Source organism: Prunus mume, linkage group LG7 (genome assembly GCF_029339155.1).
Source record: "Prunus mume cultivar Tortuosa linkage group LG7, ASM2933915v1, whole genome shotgun sequence".
Lineage (NCBI taxonomy): Eukaryota > Viridiplantae > Streptophyta > Magnoliopsida > Rosales > Rosaceae > Prunus > Prunus mume.
In genome coordinates, this window is record NC_142704.1 from 5,000,857 (window position 1) to 5,023,615 (window position 22,759).

General features: G+C 39.0%; 3 protein-coding genes across 4 annotated transcripts; 1 reads left to right on the forward strand and 2 right to left on the reverse strand.

Annotated features, from left to right (window-relative positions):
• The first annotated feature begins 2,301 nt into the window (after positions 1 to 2,301).
• Positions 2,302 to 6,504, forward strand: LOC103337895 (TMPIT-like protein). Its single transcript, XM_008241064.3, has 10 exons — positions 2,302 to 2,786; positions 3,001 to 3,079; positions 3,199 to 3,296; positions 4,053 to 4,157; positions 4,262 to 4,341; positions 4,645 to 4,735; positions 4,810 to 4,917; positions 5,002 to 5,088; positions 5,647 to 5,715; positions 6,210 to 6,504. Exons 1-10 carry the CDS (start codon positions 2,532 to 2,534, stop codon positions 6,336 to 6,338), a joined length of 1,101 nt encoding a protein of 366 aa, XP_008239286.1. The 5' UTR covers positions 2,302 to 2,531; the 3' UTR covers positions 6,339 to 6,504.
• A 2,657-nt stretch (positions 6,505 to 9,161) lies between these two features.
• GTL1 (GT-2-like 1) lies at positions 9,162 to 14,249 on the reverse strand. Of its 2 annotated transcripts, none has more exons than XM_008241065.3 (3): positions 12,932 to 14,249; positions 10,403 to 12,053; positions 9,162 to 10,165 (listed from the first exon to the last, which is right to left on the reverse strand). In XM_008241065.3, the coding sequence occupies exons 1-3, from the start codon at positions 13,342 to 13,344 to the stop codon at positions 9,857 to 9,859; spliced, it is 2,373 nt and encodes a 790-aa protein (XP_008239287.2). In that variant the 5' UTR covers positions 13,345 to 14,249; the 3' UTR covers positions 9,162 to 9,856. The 2 variants fall into 2 exon arrangements, with proteins under 2 accessions (XP_008239287.2, XP_008239289.2); XM_008241067.3 differs by having other exon boundaries at positions 9,162 to 10,161; positions 12,932 to 14,248.
• A 3,762-nt stretch (positions 14,250 to 18,011) lies between these two features.
• LOC103337897 (beta-1,3-n-acetylglucosaminyltransferase radical fringe protein, putative (DUF604)) lies at positions 18,012 to 20,498 on the reverse strand. Its single transcript, XM_008241068.2, has 3 exons — positions 19,362 to 20,498; positions 18,623 to 19,174; positions 18,012 to 18,515 (listed from the first exon to the last, which is right to left on the reverse strand). The coding sequence occupies exons 1-3, from the start codon at positions 20,217 to 20,219 to the stop codon at positions 18,405 to 18,407; spliced, it is 1,521 nt and encodes a 506-aa protein (XP_008239290.2). The 5' UTR covers positions 20,220 to 20,498; the 3' UTR covers positions 18,012 to 18,404.
• Positions 20,499 to 22,759: the final 2,261 nt, after the last annotated feature.

A 22,759-nucleotide genomic window follows, 5' to 3' on the forward strand; every position in this document is an offset into this window, starting at 1 on the left:
TCCAATTTGGCCAAGCTTTTCCCTTTCTTCTTCTCCCTTCCTTTGACTTATCTTATAATGGTAAAAATCCCCTCTGCCCAATCTCACAAAATCAGGGATTTTTGGGAGCTTAATGCTCTTCCTGCAGCTACCTTAGTGGAGAACTCCTATTCTCAGCCATCCCCTTTCCTTTATTTCCTTTCTTCTTTCATGGCCAGATCTGATGAATGAAAGAAATGGGTATACATGCTGGTTCGAATGGTGCCCCTCTTCATGGCAGCTTGCGTGCTAATCCCCTAGTCTTTTGAATGCCTTTGCTTGAAATTTGTTCCCCCAAAAAAATGTGCTGGAGCTTCCCAACAGCCCTGCGTACGTGGACATCCTTGCTCCCTTTGTGGCTTTTGTTTATCAACCAAGTGTTGAGGCTTTTGCAAGTATTTATTCTAGGACAATGGGTTGGTATATCAAATAAATGGGCTAACCTCACCAAGTGTTGCCCTATTTTGTTGAGGTGTTGGGCTAATTTGGTTAAGTTAATGGGCTATTTTGGCTGAGGTAGTTGATTATTTTCTCATTTGTGCTCACCCACATGTTTAGACCTAAGAAATGAGCTTGAGTTCCGGGCTCCCAAGCAACCCGGAACCTCCATTTCTCACCTATCAATGGGCCTCATGACAACTTATTATCATTCATACCACAATCCACTCAAGCAAGTCCTAGGCATTTTAGTGGTTTGGGCCCATTTAGGCTTGTAGCGTAGTTAGGTGTGCAAAAATGATTTCTTGCTTGGCATGGCATGTCGCTTGACATGCTTTTAATTATGATGCTTGACGGGATAACTAGCATGGATTTGCAGAGCTAATGCATTTTATAATCTTAATCTCGATTCCTAGTATGACGGATTTTTTTTTTTGGCATGGCACGTGGAGTGTGACTCGTGCATGGCGGACTTTTGCATGCTCCAAATTGGGTTTTTTCTCAATGATATGTCATATTGGGCCGGGAATTTATTCGGGCCCTATCGTGGATTTTTTGGTCTTCAACAAATTTCACTCAAGAAATCTATGGATTTAGTTTTTGGCAAGGTATCTCAAGTGGTTGAGAGAAGTTACTTCACATATTTAATTCTTCCATCCCTCAATATCACTTGTATAGAAAAATAACAGTAAAAAACCGGTAAGCTAAGGGGTTAGCCCGTTAGGTCATCCATATTCTTGAAAAATTCATAGATCAAAGGTTGTGAAGATTGACTTTTGGTTCTTGGTTTGTTATCGAAAATATAATTATGATGGCCAAGTAGGTAGAATTGGGAGAGTTGGATAGGATAATTAGGTATAGTGAATAGTTGGGTAGTTGCTACAGCCGCAGTATTAACTTAATGGGACATATTAAGGAGGCTCTTAAGTAAAGCTGAAGTCGGCGATTAGTGGTCCTATTCATATGTCCTTAATACCTGGATTAAGACTCTTATCCGTACCCTCAAATTGTTGCTTAGGAGGCTAGAGGCCATCAGCAAAAGCCCCAAACAAACAAAGAGAAAAGAATCAAATTGAACAGAAATTCAAAAGTTTTTTACCCGAAAAAAAAAAACAAAAAAAAAAAACAAACAAACAAACAGAAATTCAAAAGGGTGGTGGAGTGGAGGCCCAGGTTGTGAAAGGGCTTTGGTCAGCCTGATTTGTTTTGTTTTGGTCCTATTGGAACCACCGGGGAGGCCACTTGAATATGACAGTGACACTTCACGTCACTAGGATTAAAATTCCAGCAACCTAGACCTAATACAAAAGGAGAAAGAAATCAAGCAAATAATCCAATCACAAAATGATGAGTATGAATCAAGCAAATAGGAGCGGAATAAAAAAGAAAACGAAAACTGAAAACACTTCAAGTTATTTTTAAAATTAAGGATAATTTTGAAAACTATATATTTTTTATTTTATAAATAGAAACGAAATTTGTTACCAAATATGTTTTCAATTTTCAGTTTTCAAAAAGAGTGAAAACGAAATGGTTATCAAACAGTCCCTTAAAAAAATCTTAAATTTGAAACTCTTATCAACATAAACCCACTCCGAATTATTTTACGAATGGTTACATATAAGTACATTAAGTTAGCAAGATAATAAGTAAGAACGTGAATTCACAATTTATTCCGTACTTTCGAGTTTTATCTTGAGACCTTTTACCAAAGAAAAATGTTTTTTTTTTTTTTTGGGTCTCTCATTGCTTGAATAGGAGAGGAAGAAAGTGAAAATAAGAATAAGAACAATATGGTTAAGAAAAAGAATATAAAAGTAGGACCTTTGGGTGCAAAAACCAACTGGGCTACGCTACTAGTTGTTGGCTACCAGTCAGTTTGTGAGAGGGCTTGTCTTCGAGGGTCATGTATGCTTCCCAAAAACAAAAACCAAAACACAAAAAATATAAAGGCATTTTGGGTGGACCGTGGAAGCTAGAGCTTTGAATCCTCGAGATTGAAACAATCCAACCAAACAAATAAGCGAGCTTTGAGGGACGGAAGCAATCAAACAATCGATTGAGCAAAAGATAGGATGGGAGAAGCGAAGAGGAACTCTTCTTCTTCTTCTTCGAACAGTGACGAGGACATACAAGCACAAGTGGCCAAAGCGGTGGAGGATGTGAAAGAGCTTCAGGACTCAGCTGCTACCTTCATCTCCAGAACCTCCACTGATGAGCAAGCCCTTCGCCAGCGATCCCAATCTCTCGATTCCTCCATTCGCCGCCTAAGGTCCCAGCTTTATTCTCTGCTCTCCAGCAAGGCCTTGGATCCCAAGTTAGCAGAAAAGGCGAGTTCTTTCATCCCCTTTCTCGTTTTCATTTGCTCCTGCTGCTTGTGCATGTCTATGCATGCGAACCCAACATCAGAATTTGCTCAATTAGCTTCTTTCATGGATCCATTGATCACCCTTTTTGTAATTTATTTTCTGGGATTCTAATTACGCATGAAGTTGAAATTGGATTGAAATTGATTGGTGTTTTTGGTGAATATGTTAATGGCAGCTGGAAGAAGATTTGCAGAGGGCTACATGTGTGTTGGCGGATGGTGATGCCGCTTCATTTCTTCCTGGCAAAGCTCAGGGTACCATTTTTATTAATTACCTCGTTGATCATAAATTTTGAGATTTTTGCTTTAATTTTGTGTTGATTAAAAAGATTGGGGTCCGTTGGATGTATGTTAACGGGTTAACATTTATGCAGGAGGGAGGTTTCTGAGGATGTTTCTTGGTCCTATAACCGTGCGTTCCTCTAGCAAAGACATCCAACTCAAGGTTAAAGAGGAATACAATGCTTACAGAGTACGTATGTTCTTAATTGCTTTATGCTTTTGCCCCATTTTTAATTTTTGCTTATGGTATAGATCCTTTTGGGTAAGCTTCACACTGAAGTTTTTGGAAACTGAAGGAATATGCTGACCTCAGATTAGAGGTACCAGTAATATACTTGACTTAAATATGTGAAGTACAGAATCAGCGTTTTCATGACACAACTGACGCCCAGAGGTTCAAACTTTCTCTTCTGCACAGACCAGCGATCTCTATGAATTTGGAATAAGTGGGATTTATTCCTTCTTTGAATTTGTTCTTTTCTTCTTTTTAGTCTCTCTTCTTACCAAGCTATCTTGAATTACGAAGGTAGGTGTAATTTTCCGATACAAAAATAAGGCCCTTGAGATTGAATTGACTAGTAATTCTTCTAGTTGATTGAGCAGATGCTTCCATCCCAGATAAAGTAGGTTCGCTTGTAAATTCTCATCTTTCGTGTTAGTAGGTCATGCTAGTCTTTGGGTCGAGGCATGACAACTCAACATATCCCCAACAGGAAGCATATCTCATAAATGTTTTATTCCCCCCCTATTTTAATTATTCCGTTTGATTTGCGTTAAAATCTGATCCCTTCTAGTAGAATTTACCTATATAGTATGCCTTCCCTCATGCTGCTCGGTTACTTTTTGTTTCATATAGTTACCTTGTCCATCTTCTGTTACTACAAAGAATGTCAAGCAAAAATAGCTTGAGCAGCTTTACTTACAATGATATATTACTTTGGAGCAGGATAGAACTGCCCTGCTATTCCTTCTTTTTCCAGCAACACTACTTATTCTGAGATCTTGGCTTTGGGATGGATGCTTGCCAACATTCCCAGTTCAGGCTTACCAGGTACATGATAATCACTTGTCCCATCTGATTTGAAGAATGTACTTATATTTCTTTCTAAATGCGTGATTTCATAATAGATTTGACTTTTGAATTTTGCTTATTAGGCATGGCTGTTATTCCTTTACACCGGTTTGGCATTGCGAGAAAACATACTAAGAGTAAATGGAAGTGATATTCGTCCATGGTAAATGCGCACCATCTTCCCTACATTTTTTTTCCTTTGTATTGGCTGTTATTCCTCTGCACTGCTTTACAAGATAAAAGGACCAAGTGTGATTGACCTTTTATGCTCAACTTGGGTTGATCACAACCATAGTTTATTTTCAATAATGAAGCTGAATTAAGTTTAGCTCTGTGTGTGTTTATTTTCAACCAGAAAAAAGTTTCATAGCATGCGGGTTTGTTTCATTTATCTTGGTTAGTTGATTGGCATTGTGATGACTGAACATACAAATTTCTGCAGAAAGATACTGATATGCGTTTGCAGGTGGATATACCATCATTATTGTGCTATGTTTATGGCCCTTGTTAGTCTCACATGGGAGATCAAAGGACAACCAGATTGTTCCCAAAAGCAGGTAAATTTTTGTTTTATTGTGTATTAAATTTTAACGGCTTTGGAACCATTAATGATTCATTAAATCTTGTGCAGAGAGGCGTCCAACTTTTCCTACAATGGGCTATGATGCAAGGAGTTGCTATGCTTTTACAGAATAGATATCAACGCCAGAGACTCTATACTCGAATTGCGTTGGGAAAGGTGCCATTATAAAGATTAATTGTTTATTTAAAAAATTTAAGCCTGCTTCTTTCACTGTTTATATATTTGTTTTGCAATTTTCAGGCCAAAAGAATGGATGTTGTCTGGGGAGAAACAGCTGGTGTAGATGGTCAACTGTGGCTTCTATGTCCAATACTGTTTATATTGCAGGTGATTAGGCAACATGTTGACATCTTTCCTTAAAGAGATTAGTGGACATGATTATGTTTACATACAGCAGAATTTGAACTACCCCAATGCCACTTGAGCTAGAGCTCATGGGCAAATAGATATATGAGTTAACTCGTGCTAAATGCAACCTGATTAACTGATGGTTTGTCTGCATCAAATTCATTATTATGCCTTTTAGAAGTTTTGAGAGACATCCAGCTGAATGAATTGGTGAAGAAAAATCATAGGCCATAGAAATTCATGTGAGAATTTTTATTTTAAGGTAATACAAAATGATTGGTTGCATGACCTATCCATGCCTTCATACAAGGTTGGGGTTGGACTGCTACAACTCAGATAAACTGAAATAGGCTGACCTGTGTTGCAAGTGCATCTATGTATGTTTTGAAAGTGGGTGGGTGGGAAGCAGTGATTCTTTCTTGCATTGAAATGCAATCCAGACCAAGCTTGGTCTGCTCCAGATCTTTATTCTATATCAAACTGAATGACTTGAATGCAATTATAGCTGAATAATTGTTTGTGCTTACATTGTTTTAGGGTTTTGAGGCATATGTCGGACTACAATTGCTTAAGACTGCTTTGGTTGGCGTTGCTTCTGAATGGCAGGTAATTTGTGCTAGAAGGTTTCTCTGATTTATGTGAACAAGAATAAAAATGAAATATTACACATAGGCCCCCCTTTTCATTCTACTTTTGATGATTCTCTGCCAACTGTCCTGTTTCTGTTCCACCTGAATTTTTTTTTTAGAAACCTAAACATAAGTGATTTTTTAAAGAACTGGGTTTTGAAAGATTATCAGATGCTTCAATATTTGTTTTTTTTTCTCTCCTGTCGCTGTGACTGTCAAAGTCTAGCCAAACAAAAATGTAACTTTATTCCTAATCCGAAAAATATTATAAAGCTTTTCTTGGACTTAACAAGCGAGTGGACGTGCAATATAAAAGGTTTTCCTAAAATCCACTCAAAGTGGGGAGCTCTGTGATTTCCAGGAGGGCTAATATCACATTTTCACTAAAGATCAAGAGAACTTGGTGTAGTTTACTCAAAAGGAGAATCATATCTATCATTGCATATGTAATGGGAAATATATGTTTTGCAGGTAAGTTTTTGTGGCGTACTGCTAGTTTTGATGGCAGTTGGGAACTTTGTAAATACGGTACAGACGCTTATGGTGAAGTCAAGGTTTAAGGCAAAGATGAAAAGAACTAAGAGCAAGCAGGATTTGTAGTTGGGAAGGGCGACCCTGAATACTAGGATTAATCACCCTGAAGCTCCATAGGAACTCATTTTTGTAACGTTGTCTCTGTTTATCAAAAGAAGATGTTTTGACACTGAGGCGGTGGAAATTGCCTTTCATTTTGAGCTTTTTATGAATGTAGAATTGGTCTTTTTTTTATCAATTTATGAGTCTGGCCGTGAATCATTTGGAAGAGAAGCATAAAACTTTGACGCGTTTTTGACTTAGTTTGATACTTGGCCCATATTCTCCTGCATTCCCTTCTACACAGATAAATTTTCTGTAGGCTGCTGGCAGATATAGATTGTAAAGCACCCCCTTCCATCTGAAGAGACAATCACCATTGTGGAATCAACATGCATCTACAGTTAAAAGTCATTACGATCATCAACTATAGCCATGTATGTGGGATTTACATGCACCTCCGGCTGTAAACTATTGGTCAGTGTATGTGAGACTCACATGCTTCTTCGCATTAGAGTCGTTAGCATTAACATAATTCATAATCCTAATCCCTGGAGGGTTGCTAACACCTATGGTGATATTGAAAGGAGACCCGAGACATATATGCGTATGATAAATCAATATACATAAGAGTAAAGTTACATAAATGAATTAAGATTTCTTATATTTTTATTTTTATTTTAATCAAAGGATTTCTTATAACATTTTTGTGTTGAATAAGCATATGAATATAATACAAACAAGCATGTATCACCATGTTTCCATAAAAGGCTCTTTCTGTTTTTGGTTTCCTTCAATAGTTCTTAGTTACCAATCTGCAGCTATGACACTTACCCTGCAAGCTAGTAATTTTGGCCATGAATAATAAAAAAAACAAATTGGAGCAGTAAAAGGGAAAATAAAGTGACTGAAAAAACAGGGTACAAATCTTTTGTTACCGATGACGACGTTGATGAGTTTGATGAAAGCAGAAAAGTGATAGACAGACAGACAGTACACGTGCGTGGTGCAAAAGGAAGGAATCTCATCACACAGCTTTCACTTCATTCATAGACTTCATCTTCAAATTCGAACTTAGAAAGGACGCCATGCCATCATGAAATATTGAATAAAATAACCTATTATTTATGAACTTTTTAGATACAAGTGATTATTTAAATTTAATCAAATTTATATAGAGAGGGATTCGAAAATTTACAGAAAGCGGGATTTGAATTCAGATACAAGTAATGTAAATTCACTATCGTAATTAACTGGCACAACTCACGTCTCTAATTATTTGTTTATTAAAGCATCATTTTGATCCAACAATGTAGTGTGTAGAAAGACTTGCCATGTAATCAACTTGGAAAACAAGAAAGAATCAATTCAATCTTTATTTTTATTTTTATTTTTGGATATGAGAATCAATTCAATTATACACTGCTCTGTCATGTTAAATTGTTTATTTATTTGTTATAATAATAATGTATACACCTAAATTAAGATGCATGTATTCTTCAAACTTTATTACAGGCCTGTTCCCTGGTTCCTTCAACCTTTATTACTTGATGGATGCAGAACGAGAAAAGAATACAGCCTGTGGACCTTCGTTAATAATTCATCCTTCCACCCACACCAACCAAGCACACCTCTTTGCCCATGTGCTGTGTATGTATTTAGTGAACTTCTTTTATGTATTTGTACTTTGAGATTATGAGGTATGTGCTTATATAATTATTTATTTAGCATAGCCAAGTATAACTGTTAATATTAGTGAGAAATACTTCAAAAAAATCAAAGTATCGAAAGAAAAATAAACACTCATCACTACAAACGATATTTTACTTTAATCTAATATAAATTACAGAAAGAAGAATTCGAACTTCGATGTAGAGTGAGAAACACGTCTATTTTAACTAACGTGACTAGGCTCTTATCATCAAACACTCCAGTCAATTATTAATGTTGAGTCCGATACAATGAGTGACTTATTTTGTGAAGAGGTTGCTGTATGATTTCAAACTCATTATTACCCAAACACTTGAAAAGTGAAAGAGAAATGGCATGTGGCATGTGGGATACAATGAATCATGAGATTTGAGAACTGTAGCAGGTGGTGCAAGTTGTTTAGGACTAATTATGAGATAAATTAGTTTTGTTAGAGAAGAGAAGGTGATTAAGAAGTTGATGAGAACAAGTAATCAAAATGATGGCCTCAAGTCATCTCTGAATTCAGATAATTAACAATAACAGAAGTAAAATTACTAATCAAAGATTTACAAATATTAAACAAGATTGTTATCAAATTACAGGTAATTAAGTGATTATATTAAGATAAGCTAGTCAACCCTTTGGAATACAACAACAGCATCAAAACAACTGGGCTATAATGGGCTACAATATTGAGAGTGCAGACAAAGCTATGTGTAAATCCTGTTATCAGCTGACGTGGCGATCAGCAGCCAAATGCCTAACACTCCCACCACCACATGTTCGGCCAAAGCAGAAAGCTAAAAGCTGAAAGCCCCATATTTCTCAAAAAAGTCCTGCTTGAAAGTGAAAAACCTCTCTCTCTCTCTCTCTCTCTCTCTCTCTCCATTTAGCTGGCATCAGTGACGCAAGTTGTCGATAAAAATAAATAAGCCCATTTGTCTGACTACCATAAATGAATTATCTGGTTGTTTTTATCACCATGCTCATCTTTATCTGCAACTTTTTCAGTTTCACATCACACCAGAGAATAGATAATAGTTAATAGATAATAGATAATAGATATACATTTTATGGAGAGTTTATGGAAAATAGGAAGATTACAAAAAGAAAATATAAATAATGGGGTTTTTGCAGAATTTGAATAGGGAAGATGAATTCTAGAGAGCCCAGCTTGTTCATTCATTCATTCAAATAAACCAAGCAAGTTACAGAAGAAGTAAAACGAAAGCTTAATTAACAAGAACAAAAATAAATAAATAAAAGTAAAAAAAGAATACTGCTGAATCATCTGCTTCTGCTTCTGCTTCTGATGAGACTGTCACTTCTTCTCCCTCTCTTTTCCGGGCTTTGTTTTGTTTTTCTTATGAAGATGCTGCTGCTTGAAATTTTAGAGCAAGCAACTTATTTTGCTTGTGTCTTAATCCAATCCCCTTCCGTTTTTTATCCTTGAAACGGTTCTTTATTCACCAATAAATCAATAAATTGGAAGAAAACTGATCCAAGATATTAATTCATCTCAGAAAAGCTATCCTACCCAAGAAGTAGAAAAAGAAGAAGAAGAAGAAGAAGAAGAAGAAGATCAAGAGGAACAACAAAAATCAGAAGAAGATGATGAATTGGGTGATGAGCAAAGGAGAATGAAAGAAATTTAAGATAACAAATTATAAAAAGAAAAGAAATTGGAAGAAATATATGCTATCAGGATTTCCAACTGCTCAGGTAGATGTGATCATGTGAGGTATAATCTTACTTGAGCTGCTTCTGATTTTTCTGAACAGGAAGTAGATACGTACATATGGTACAGTAAATTTTGGCCATGCAATGCATATTCTTTTCTCTTTCTCATGCACTCATTGAACCATGGCCAGGAATGAGGCCGCCCCATTGCCTCCCCCATTAGAGGACGGGCCTGTTGTGTTCTGTTTCTGAAACTCTATCTTATAAGCCATCTTTCTCTCCTCTTCCATTTCCTCATCGTCTTCTTCATCAATATCATCGTCTTCCATGTCCTCCTCTTGATCCATAATATTGTCGCTATCAGCTTCCTCAATCCTATCATAGTCATCTACCGCTAATTGTTGTACCCCTTGTTGAAGATGATCATGCACCTGCTGCTGCTGCTGCTGCTGCTGCATCAACTCCTTCACAATGTCTTCTGGCTTCAAATATAAACACAATAATCAGCATATATAAGAGCTAAGTGATAAATATATACCCATCAAAATTGTTTACAAATTTCTGTTCGCCAAAATAATGTGCACCCAGTTTAATTAAATCTCATTTATTTCTAACAAATAAAATGAATACATCATTTTGTCACATCAAATTTTGTTCAACAAATTTGGTGCTCCCTATAACAAATGTTCTTGGCTAAGCATTATATGGAATAACTTTACCTTCTTGGCTGCCTCATCTGTTGCCTCTTCAAAGAGATTTGCTCTCGAACCCACGTTACTTGTTTCCACATTTGCGCTATGATCTCCGTTCTTGTTTTCTGATTGATCAGTAGCTACCACTGCCTCTTGTGTTTGTGGCATTACAGGCGCACTAGGTTGGGCCTCTAAGCTCCTATCTTGCGGCTGCGTTGCCGAATCTGATTTCGGGTTCTCCAGCTGCAGTTGCTGTTGTTGTGGTTGTTCCAGCCTGTTCTGGTTACCCAATGAGCTGCTGCTGCCGCCTCCACCGCCTCCGCCGAGTATCCTTTTCCGGTAAAGAGCATCAAGTTCATGAAAATATGGACATGTTTTCGCGTCCTCGGGCCGCTTCTTGTTGCTCTCCTTCACCTTCTTGAAGTACTTGTTGATGTTCTCCCATTTCTCTTTGCATCTCTTGGAACTCCTCTTGTACCCCATCCGCCCCATCCCAGCCGAAATCTCCTCCCAAAGTGGACCCTTTGGCCCCGCCTCTTGGTACCTCGACTCGAGCCCACTTCTCAACTTTATCAGTGCAAGCACCTCCGCCTTGGGCCATCTCGAAGACGACGCCGGTTCTAAGCTCCCTCCTGCTCCTCCTCCGCTAGCAATATTCTCTTGCGGCGGCTGCACCTGCTGCTCCGGTACAGCCATCACCACCTGAAGATTCTGCGACTGCTGCTGATGGTGACGAACCTGTTGCACGTGTTGTTGCTGCTGCGGCGTCGTTTGATGATACGATGTCTGTATCGGCTGCTGTACCGATTGCTGAGCCAACGGCGTGACAACCGGCACCGACGGGGGGACAGGTGGCGGCGGAGCGGCGTGGACGTTGACGGGCGGAGGTAGTTGGATAGTCTGACCAGTAATTTTCTGCAGAAAAGAGATGATGGCGGCGTCTCTGGACGCTGAGATGGCTCGCTCTTGGCTCATGAGCTCGTGCTCCCGAGTCAGCCGAGCCATCTCCTGACGCTTCCACGCCTCTTCCCTTATGGTCCTGTCCTGCTCCCTCTTCTCTATTACTTCTAGAAACCTCTGCTGCATGGTCTCTTGCTTCTGCATCACCTGCTTCATCAGAACCTCGAAAAACTCCATCATTTTTCGGGTGCTGCCGCTGGCGCCGCTGCTAGTACTAGCACCCCCTCTCTTCCGTTTTCGACTCGAAGGCTCTCCTTCGACGTCATCATCGTCGTCCTCGTCGTCGGTCCCCGGGGACGAAGACGAGCTGTTGGAGGAAAAGTTTATGTCCATTGGATGAGTGGCCGTTGTTGCTGCTGTCGGTGGTGGTTGGGAGGAGGGCATTACTGGAAATGTAGCGGGAGGTTGTTGGGAGGGCATTACGGGAATTGTGGGTGACATTCTGAAGGATGAGATGGGCATGGGGTTGCTGAACCCGATAGAAACCGGGTTAGGAGAAGCGTGGGTGACGTGGACAGCGGGAGAGGCTGACACGTTGACTGAGGACGTGGCGGCGGTGGTGCCGTGTAGAGCCTCTAGCTCACTGAAGAACTTGTAGCTCTTGCCGTCTTGACGACCCGCGCGGCCTTCTTTCGTCCGCTTGTAATACTTGTGCACGTTCTCGAATTTCTCCTTGCATTTCTTGGCACTTCTTTTGTACCCCAACTCCGCTAGCTTCCTGCACAAAGTGTACGAAACCATGCACTCACTCTCACTACTACAATATTATAAAATCTGTACCAAAAAAATGTAATATATATTATATTCTAGGTCCTGCATCCGAAGTCTTGTGTTCAAATTCCCGATAGCGAAAATCGCTTGTATAAAAAATAAATAAAATAAATCTTGATCTCGATCATATTCCCAACTAGGACCCGAGTTGGAAGAAGACAAAAGAGAAAGAAGAAAAATGAGAGGGGAGAGAACAATCCAGGCTCCTCCCCTCCCTCCCTCTTCTCCTCTCCTCTCTCTCCTCTCTCAATGGTCCCTCACTTGGTCTCTATCTCTCCTATAGAATAATGTAATATTACCTGTCCATAGTGGAAAATTAGAAGCATTAAAATAAGGGGTTAAGAGAGAAAAGAGTGGGAAAAAATTACTATATTATATTTATGATGTGGGGAAATCTTATCGGGATTTTCAAATTTTTTGGGTAATAAAATTATATTTTGAAGGAGAGAAAAAACAAAAAAGAGAGAGGAGGGAAGGATAGGGGGGGATTGGGTACAAGTCATGCAGTGGATCTGAGCCGCTCTATATTCCAAGAAGGAAAAGAAAGAAAGAAAGAAAGATGCCCAACTCGTGAATCGTGATGGAAAGAGATAGAAGCCCCCATGTCCCATGTGCGGCTGGCTGGCTGTGTATGTATATTTGCAGAAATCAAATCATTTCTTCCCCTTTTTTTTTTTCTTTTCCTTTTTTTTTTTTTTTTTTTTTTTTTTTTGTTTTCAAGAAAGGAATTTTGCAAAAAACCATCAATAATCAATATTGGGAATGCCAAAAATGCTGAAAATCAGAAGAAAAAGAAAAATATAATTTTTTATTAGTAATTATTACCTGGAAACATCTTCCCACAAGGGGCCTTTGAGGGTGGCGTCGCGGAAGGACACATCCATCTCTGACCTGATTTTGAGAAGGGCCAAGGTTTCTTGACGCGGCCACCTGTTGCCGCTGGACCCAACGCCACCGCCACCGCGATCTGCTTCGTCTCTCGAAGCAGCGAGAGCGTCTTCAGCTGCAGCAGCTGCTCCAGAGAGAGTCATGAGCTCGTCCAGATTGACAGACGCGGAAGCAGGAGGCCTGCTGCTGATTGGCGAGGCTGCTTCTACTAGCTGGGCTTGGTCTCCAGCTTCTGCTGCTGCGGCGGCCATGGAAGAAGAAGAAGGACCAGCAGCAGCAGCAGCAGCTCCCATGTCTTCAGCTGCCCCAACTCCATAATGGGTTTGGGCCCCTCCAGCCCCTTGCTGCATATTTGATATTGGGAATTGAGAAAATTGAGAAAATGGGTTTCTCAATTCTCAAAAAAGCACAAGTGGGTCTTCAAAATTGTGGGTAATTCATGTGCCCAATTGGGCAATGAAGTGTTTGCTGTAAGTCCTTGTACTGGGGGGTGGGGTTGCATTAAGTGGTAGATCTTCTTCTTCTTCTTCTTCTTCTTCTTCTTCGCCTTGTTGGGTGAAAGAGGAGAGAGAGAAAATGGAGAGAGAGAGAGACAGAAGAGGAGGGTAATGAGTGATATTGAGGGAAATTTAAGTGGGAGCAAAAGGGGAGGTTTGGTGAAAGAGAAGGAGGAAGCAAAAGGGAAGAGATTAGACAACTGGAAAGATGAAAGGCAGAAAGTGAATTCCTATGAGTTAGTGCTGGCCTTCACCTCCAGTCTTTCATTCAGATTTGATTTTTATTCCTTTGTTTTTGTTTACTTAAACCAACAGAGAAAAAAAAAGGAAAAAGAATATAAAAAACAGAAAACAAAAATGATAATAATTAAGGAAAAAGAGGAAGCAGTAAAGAAGAAAGAAATAAGGTTGATGAGGAGAAGGAGGGCATCATCATCATCATCATCATCATCATCCCCATCTCAACTGCACTCTCTCCTGCTGCGCTCTGCCTGCAAAAAATGACAGACAGAGAAGAAAAGAAAAGACAGAAAGAGTGGATGGGCTGTGGGGGGCGAGAGATAAATGAAGAAAGAGAAAGAGAGAGAAAGAAATGAATGAATGGAGAGATGACGATTATGAGGGAGATGATGATGATTAAGAGAGAGAGAGAGAGAGAGAGAGAGAGAGATAAAACTTGAAGAGATGCTATGTTGTCAGCGGCTCTCACTTTGCTGCTAATAATTGTCAAAACCATTTACCACCATATTTTACTCTCTTTTTTTCCTTAAATTATTATTTTAAAATAATAATAATTAATAATATTATCTAATACAGTGCCACCCAAAAAAAAAAACAAAACTCAAAATGAAATGACCAAGGGGGCAGCAGGCAGAGCTGGGCAACTCTCACATCCATCTTTAGGAATAAAAATCCAGTCCAGGGCCATCTTTTATTTGCCATTCCAATAATGTCATATTGAATTGACCCAACAATCCCTCTCTGTGCTTGTGGCCATGTACAGTTGGACTTTGCTTTAACTTTACTATAACCTTTGGCACCACCAAAATTTTGCCCCCTTCCCCTCAATTCCCTCACTCTCCAGTTTCTACCGTCCAAACTGTATTATCAACAGTCGTTCACGCGTATATAAATAGTAGCGCATGAAATTAACGGTCAAATTTCGCGTACATGCGACTAAGAGCGTAGTAGCATATTCCTTTTGGTAATTTGCTTTGCTTACATTCAAATTGATGACACCCTTTTAGTACAAAATTTTTGAGCTGGAACAAACCCAAATTGTCGAGGCACACTAATTAGCACAGGAATCAGAATATGATCTGCACACTCTCATCAAACCTAACCCTAGTTTAAATCCAACCCAACCACACAAATACTCTAAGATCTGCGGCTTTATTAATCTTTAATCTTTATCTTTAGCAGCTTACCAATTAAATTATACAAGACGCTCCTCCTCTTCCTCAATCAACATATATATATATATATTATATGATAGAATTAAAAATGAATAAAGTGACTATTTGCTAATGATAGAAAGAAAGAGAAAGAGGGAGGAAATTTTAATCCCACATCGAAACTTTGAATTAGCCTGGAGGGAGGAGGGCTTGGAGGACCTGTGATGTTGTCAGATGACTTTAGTTTAAACAAAGCTTTGTCGGCCCCATCTCCCATCTGACATGCTCAATAAGTCCCATGTGATTGGAGCCCGTAGGGAGGCCGATGGAATTCATCATAAATACATATTAATTTAATTTAAACACAAATAATTTTTTTATTTTTTTATTTATTTAATGAGGCCTATTTTACACCAGCAATGCCAGCAGCAATTAATTATATAATGCTTAAAATTTACACGAATTGACAGCGCACAACTCCTGTTGCAGCTTATTCTTTCCTTTTTTAAACCCTTTTTCCATTCACACAAACAAAAGCCTCAACTGGTAACCCATTTTCCCCATTTGTATATACATCCAGCTTTTAATCGCATTAACACTTTGTGGGCCACATCACACGCTCTCACTCTCTTTCATCATCCTGCAAAACCCTAATATCCATATATCATTCTACCAATCATATATACACGGTTATTCTCTTATTTGGATGTCTGCGTACGTTATTATCGTGTGAATACTATCAGAATGTAAATAGACAGGCAGGAAAATAGAGAGAGATAGTACAAAATACATGGCATCCTCCGATAATAACGTCCGAATGTTCGCATAAGAGAATTTATATATATATATATATGCATGATGTAGTATTTGCTTATATGTTAATCAAAACAAATTAAAAGGTATTATAGTTAATGAGCCAGCTAGAGAGTTTTAAATTAGAACTCTCCCCAAATTATAATTTGGTGACTTTTATATAAATGGTCATTAATTAAGGGATCTTATTCTGTGATATTATTTGTCCAACAAGTTTTCGATTCGCTGCATGTGATTCTTTTTAGTAAATATATATATAACAACAAGTTAGAAGTGGACCTTTTAAATTTTTTTCTTTCTTTTGTTTTGCCCTAACGAATAGGTAAGGAACAATTGGCTACTCTCACATGGTAACCATTATGTTGCTAACATGAAAATGTTATTAGATTTAGACCACCGGATTGTAACATGGATGGATGCCCATGTAAGAAAAGGGTAGCGGCACTTATATTAAAATGGAGTAGTAGCATTGTTTAATTTGTTCCATACCATAGAATCACCAAATCATGCAATTGAAAAACAAGAAAAAGTACAAAGAAATGTGGGTGAAAGAAACCCATGTGGGATAAAGCATTAGGTTGAAGTTTTGGGGCCGGCAATAAGAGAGGCCGTAAATAACCATTTGGTTATAGTATAACATGTTATGTTATCAAAATGTTAATGGTGTTCAAATGTTGAATTAACTAATATAATCACCAAATCATGCCGTGGAAGAAAAAGAATATGTTGGCGAAAGAAACCCACATGGATAAAGCACTAGGTTGAAGTTTTGAGGCAGACAAAACTAAAGACTCCGAAATAATCATGTAGTTAGTCTAACATGTTATGTTATCAGTCTATCAATTGAATGTTCAATAATCACATGTACTTAGTCTAACATGTTATGTTATCAATTTATCAATCGTGTCCGAGGATTCAATCAACTAAAAAAAGTAGAAATTTAAAATTCAAAAAAGTAGAGGTGGATGGGTAAGTGAGTGAAAGAATGATGAGATAGGAGTTTGGGGAAAGAGAGAGGGAGAGAGAGAAGGGAGGGTAAGGAAGAGAAGAGAAGAGCATTAAGCATTTTAGGTTGAGGGGGAGACAAGAACAGATTGGCACAGCTGTAGAAAGGGGCCCAATACATGAGAGGATGAGGGAAGGGAGGGAAGGGGTGGAACGTGCGTGGCGTTTCTCCCGGATTTGAGAAACCCCTAACTGCCTGGCATCTACCCCATGCCCCCCCGATCACTGCACATGCCACTTGCTCCTCTTCTCTTTTCTTTTTTTCTTTCTCATTTTTATTTTTAACCACTTATATATATTTATATTATTAATTTCCTTTTTTTTTTTAATGCCCGCTCTACATCTTACTTCTCACCTCTGAGCTGGACCCTAACATGCTCTCTCCTATCCTATCTTAGCTTGTTTTTACACTGACCTACCCTCAGACACACGATAGTGTGTTGTGTTTGCTTTATTCACTCGTTTTAGAATTCACTTGTTTCCCTGTCTACATGATAATAAGGGCAACAAAAAACCAACTCAGTATTTTCTGGCGCGAATCAATGAATTCAATGTAAGTCGAACTCAAGACCTACTAACCTTTAATTGAATCAATGAATTCGATGTAAGTCGAACTCAAGACCTACTAACCTTCAGTTGTACCACAAATCCGGCAACTTGCAACTCAATTTTTACTCCCACCAGTCCCTGTAAAGTCTTTCGTTTCTTTCTGCAAAATAGGCATTTGGAAAGAAAAGGTATATTACTAGAAATTGCTCTTTTACAATTATTATGATTTATTTATTTATTTTTGGTAGCAAACGAAACCAAACCTTGGGTTCCTACATTGAGAGGTACCCAACAAAATTGATATGTATTTGTATTTCTGGTTTCCACATGTGCAGCTATGAAGGTGAAAAATATAAAACATTAGGCCACTTCAAAAAAACCAATTTGGGCCTACTATACCAACCAGTCTAAATCTTGGCCTACTGTTATAACTCACCTCAACATGGGCCCCGCAACCTGAATCGTGGACAATGACCAACTAGCCAGCGAGGCACCATAGGCCGAGAGACCAAAAGGTCAAAAATATTGAGGTGACTTGGCGCAATCCAGTCCAAGATGAAGTCTACCCCAACTGTAAGTTTCTGAATATTTATAAGTCTTGACGGGCAATCAACAAGAAAGTCCTACCGTCCCTCAATCTAACGGCATGTAAATTCAATCATTACATCATTTTCAAAGCATCAGGCGTAACTTTTGACTTAATTTTCCTCACTTAAACAGCTCCATGAACACAGTAAGAAATGCTTAGCAGTTCACAACTTTCTGTAATTTGGTCACATCAAATCCATTCAACCGTTCGCCTTGAGTTACAAAAACGAGTAAAAGATTAGAAGAAGCTCAGCACACAGGCATTAGGGTTTACTAATTTGCATATCAAAGTTTTGAACAACTACTGTTTGTCTCACTTAATCAGCTAGGAGATGTTCGATCTCAATTTATGATTTGATACCTTCTGAACAAAATCGAAGGCAAAGAATGTAATACCCGAGCCGTAGGTTGGCATGCTTGTCCTCAACTTTTCTGTTTACAATGAAGCATTCTCATATCTGCAAGCACATGTTTTCAATTTGCTGGAGGTCATCCTAAGAGATAGCAGCGATGTTCATGTCCAAAATCCAAATTGATTGAGAGAATACCCCGCTGCTAACATAGTCATTTAGAATCAGTAATAGAGCCAAAATCTCCCTTAGCACACTGCCCCACTGTTAGTCTAAGGACTTCCTCACTTGTTTGGTTCAGTTTGCAACATAAACGTCGTGGTACCTGTGCAAAGGAAAATCAGTATATCACTAATCACTAAAACTAGAACAGACAAGTCAAGAAATCAGTCTCTGTGCATGCGGAAAAAACAGCTGAGAGAAGAAACACACCAGATGCCATTTCTTGGTGAGTGGATAGCCCAAAACCTGAATTTTCCGCAGATTGCGCAAAACTCTGAACCGGGGAAAGCAGAGAACTTTTCTCTTGAAATCATCTTTTGCTCGAGGCCGGACATATGAGCCCAATGTAGCATTCTCCTGTTTTGTAACATCTTTCAAGAAGAACAGAATAGGCTTCTTACAGACAGACCTATAAGGGTCTTTGGTATCAAAATCGAATTCATTCCTGTGACTTATCCCATTCCAAGCAGAGTAAGTCTGCTCCGAGCGCTCAAGGTCACGAGGGAGAACCATGCTTGGGAATACTTGAACCACATAACCAACCGAGACTGAGAATGTGAGACGGCGTCTATGATCATAGCAAATAGACCGCTGCAAAAAGCTGGTGGGTTGGAGTCTCATTGCCTGTGTAAAAAGCTCCAAGCTTTGTAGAGAGGTGAAGCCAGGATAGAAAGGGTCAACAGCTTCAACATGGTGAATGGACACAAATGGTGCAATTGGGTGTGAAGATAACAGACCGTGAGCATTACCCCTAATATCACACTGCCACAACAAAACAAACCCAGTTCACAATTAAGCAATGCTCTCTAAAACAGAAAGATTTATGAATACATAACAAACCCATTTCCCCAATTAAGCAACCTTCTCTAAAACAGAAAGATTTATGACTACATGGCAAACCAATTTCACCAATTATGGAATGCTCAGTAAAATAGAAATATATAATTACCTGGTGGAAACCAGGTTCTCTGGTTAAGGGAACCCCAAGTTCAGTAATGCAGGCATGGAGACGATCGTCACTTCCATAGAGCTTTGGGTATCTCTCGAGACACTCATCTTGCATTTCAGAGAGGGCTTCAGCCAAAGGGTGGCTAATGGCGATTCCCCCACCACCAAAAGCCATGGAGTGACTGAAATAAGTGTTGGCAGAGTGACTCTCAGACGGGCTCCCCACATAAACCATCTCCGACGAGTCGTACTTGCTCAGAACGGCGACGAGGTTATCGACATTGATAATCGTGTCGTCGTCGGCGAGGAGAAACCACCGGACGTTGGGGAGGCCGAGGCGGAAGCACTCGGAGACTATTCGGGAGATTCGGAGCCCCGACGGGTGACCCGTCGGGTTGGTGTACCGAAACCGCGATATGTCCTCGGAAACCATGATCGGCGGCAAGGACAAATCGATGTCATTTTTGGGGAGCTTCTCTTCCAACCAGACGTGGCCGCGCATGTCGTTTGGGCGCCACCAAAGCCGCACGTACTCCCTGCGCTGCTTCCAGAGTTGGGCAGACCCGGCAATGCCGAAAACGATGTCGTTTAGAGTGAGCTCCTGGGAGTGTCTGGGTTGTTGTTGCTGTTGGGAGAGTGAGAGGCTGCGATTGCGGGAGGGAGTGAGGGTTTGAGGGGCAGTGAAGGGCTGAGAGGCGCCGGAGAAGACGAGGGAGAGCCAAGCCGTGGTGGAGATCACAAGCGCCGCGACGGCGATGACGGCGGTGGCCACGTGGCTCTGACGGTGACGGCGGTTTTTGGGCGATCGAGTGGCGCTGCTGTCGAGGTCTTTGGGGTTTGTTGACGGCGTCGTCATCATCGTCCCCAACGTTCATGTCTGTACACTGATTGCCACCGAATCGAAGCCCCTCTTAATCTCATTGAATTTGATTAGATAGGGGTTTTGATTTGGGACATTTTGTTCTTTTGTGATTTTTATTTTCTGAAATTTTGAAGCTTTTTTTTTTTAAATTCTGAAACAGCCAATGTTAACGGAGGTGTAAAGTATTCGTAAAGAGAGACGTTGCGGCGCGATAGTGGCTGTTGTGAAACGGCGCAAAATCGTGGGTGTATCTGTACGTCTGTAGCCTGACCTGAAGATCACCACACGTGTGCAGTGTGCAGTGACGGGACAAAAGCCCTGTTAAAGCCTAAGCATGCCACTGTCGCGCTTCAGATCTGTAGCTTTCCCGCAGCCGCAGGGAATTATATTTTATTTTTCTTCTTTTTTAGGTGGGATTGCCGCGGGGAAATTACGTTATTTGAAATTTGAGTTGAGATTTATTTCGGATTTAATTTGCCCAAATCCAATTCGAATTTTCCCGCTACGTAGTAAATTTTGTGTATAACATTACACGTAATTTTAAAGGGAGCTTATTTTTTTCCTTTTTCTTTTATTCATTCACACTTCCTTTTATTTTTTAATATTTTTTAATCAATCAATTTTTTTCCTTTTTGTTCTTTCTCTTTTCTATTCTATCTTTGTCATATATTAATTTCTTTTTGTTTCATTTTATATTTTGTCTTTGGCTTAAATATCAAAATGGTCCCTGTGTTTTATTACGTTGGCCAATTTGATCCTTGTGTTCAAGACCGTTAGTTTATTTAGTCCGTTCCGTTAAAGTTGCCGCTAAATGCATATGATGATTTTTTTACTTTGAAAACCTATAAAGCTTTTTGAAGTTATAAAAAGTTGAACTAAACTCATTAGAAAAAAAAAAAAAAAATGTACTTGAAAGAAAAGAAGGGCATAGTCTAGTCAGGAATAGGATGAGCTGCTCAGCGGGTGGAGAAGCGAGAAGGACCATTGCGGAGTGTTAAGGCTGTAGAGGCTTTTATTATATATATTAGAAGTGGGTGGATTGGAGTTGGGGAGGTAAGTGTGGCCTGGAGTTGAGGGGTAGAGATTGACAGGGTTGCTCGGGTGTTCCCACTTCTACAATGCATATCCTCCCCTTCCCGACTACGCCCTTCTTTTCTTTTTTCTAATGTTTAATTCAATTTGTTATTAACTTCATAAAGCATTAAAAGTTTTCTAAATAAATAACAGATATTATCATGTTCATTTAACGGCATAAAGAAAAAGAAATAATATAGAAGTATAAAGAAAAAGAAAATGGAGTGCAAGTTGGAAAATTAAGTATACGAAAATATATATATATATATATATATAAGTGAAGTAAAAAGAAATTAATGTAGGACAATGGTAGAATAGGAAAGAGAAAGAAAAAAATTAATTAAAAACTATCAAAAAGTAAAAGGGAGTGGAAAAATCAATTCCCATTTTAAATTATCTTATGTATACTTCGCCAACTATATAGTCGTTGTGTATTTTTACTCGCTATGCTTCCACTTATATAATCTTGAGATATATTTTATTTTTAATTCATATATCATGCAATTTTCTTATGCAAATGCAGTAATGTGCATCAAAGAAATGCTCCTTGTGTATGAGAAATTATAAAATACTACAATAGTATGATCACATGATACATCTTATGCACGTGTTAATATAGGTGGATGATAGAGTTTATTTTCCTCCATTTTAGGGATCAGTATTAATAAATATGAGAAAATTTTGTATATTTCCGGGCACACCACGTTGACTGGTGTACCTTCCAAATTCCAATACACATAAGTAGATACCTATTAACAATTTTGCTAGTTCACACAATTTTCAAGCCAATGGGTTGAACCATTGGATTTGGCTACAATTTGGCCCAAATAAGACACATAAGCAATATTAAGATAGTCCATATAGTTTTATGCAAGGGAATTTTATATATAAATATATATATATTTATTTTGCCAAAGTTAGGAATGAGAGGGGGGAAAACTCACGCACACCGGTATCATTGGAGTTTAACATTTTGGAGCAAACCAAAAACCTAAGTCAATCCAACTAGCTAACCCGGATTAGTGAATTATGATTATATATTCAACCTTGTATAAGGGTTATAAGTTCAACTCTACCCTCCCCAAAATTCAACAGACACACACGACAAGTTAAGTCTCCATAGTTGTGCAACTCCAAACTGCAACTATTATACATTCAAAGCACATATATTTAAGTCTCCAAAAATCATATTCCAACTCCAAGAATTGATCGTCTCTCTCCTTGTTCGTTTCAAGACAGACAGAGGTTTAGCAACGTGCAAATTAACAAATACAAAAGAACTATATAGAACATCAGCAGCAACTGATCATTTTATAAAACTAATGACAATATTTAAGCTTAATTGTCTTCTTAACGAACATAGTTTTATCTAAGTATTTGTGTATCCATGTCATGTCCCCTCGTCAGCTAAACAAGGAAGACAATCCTTGCCCTGCAGCTGGGTACGAAGTTGCTTTCGTTTG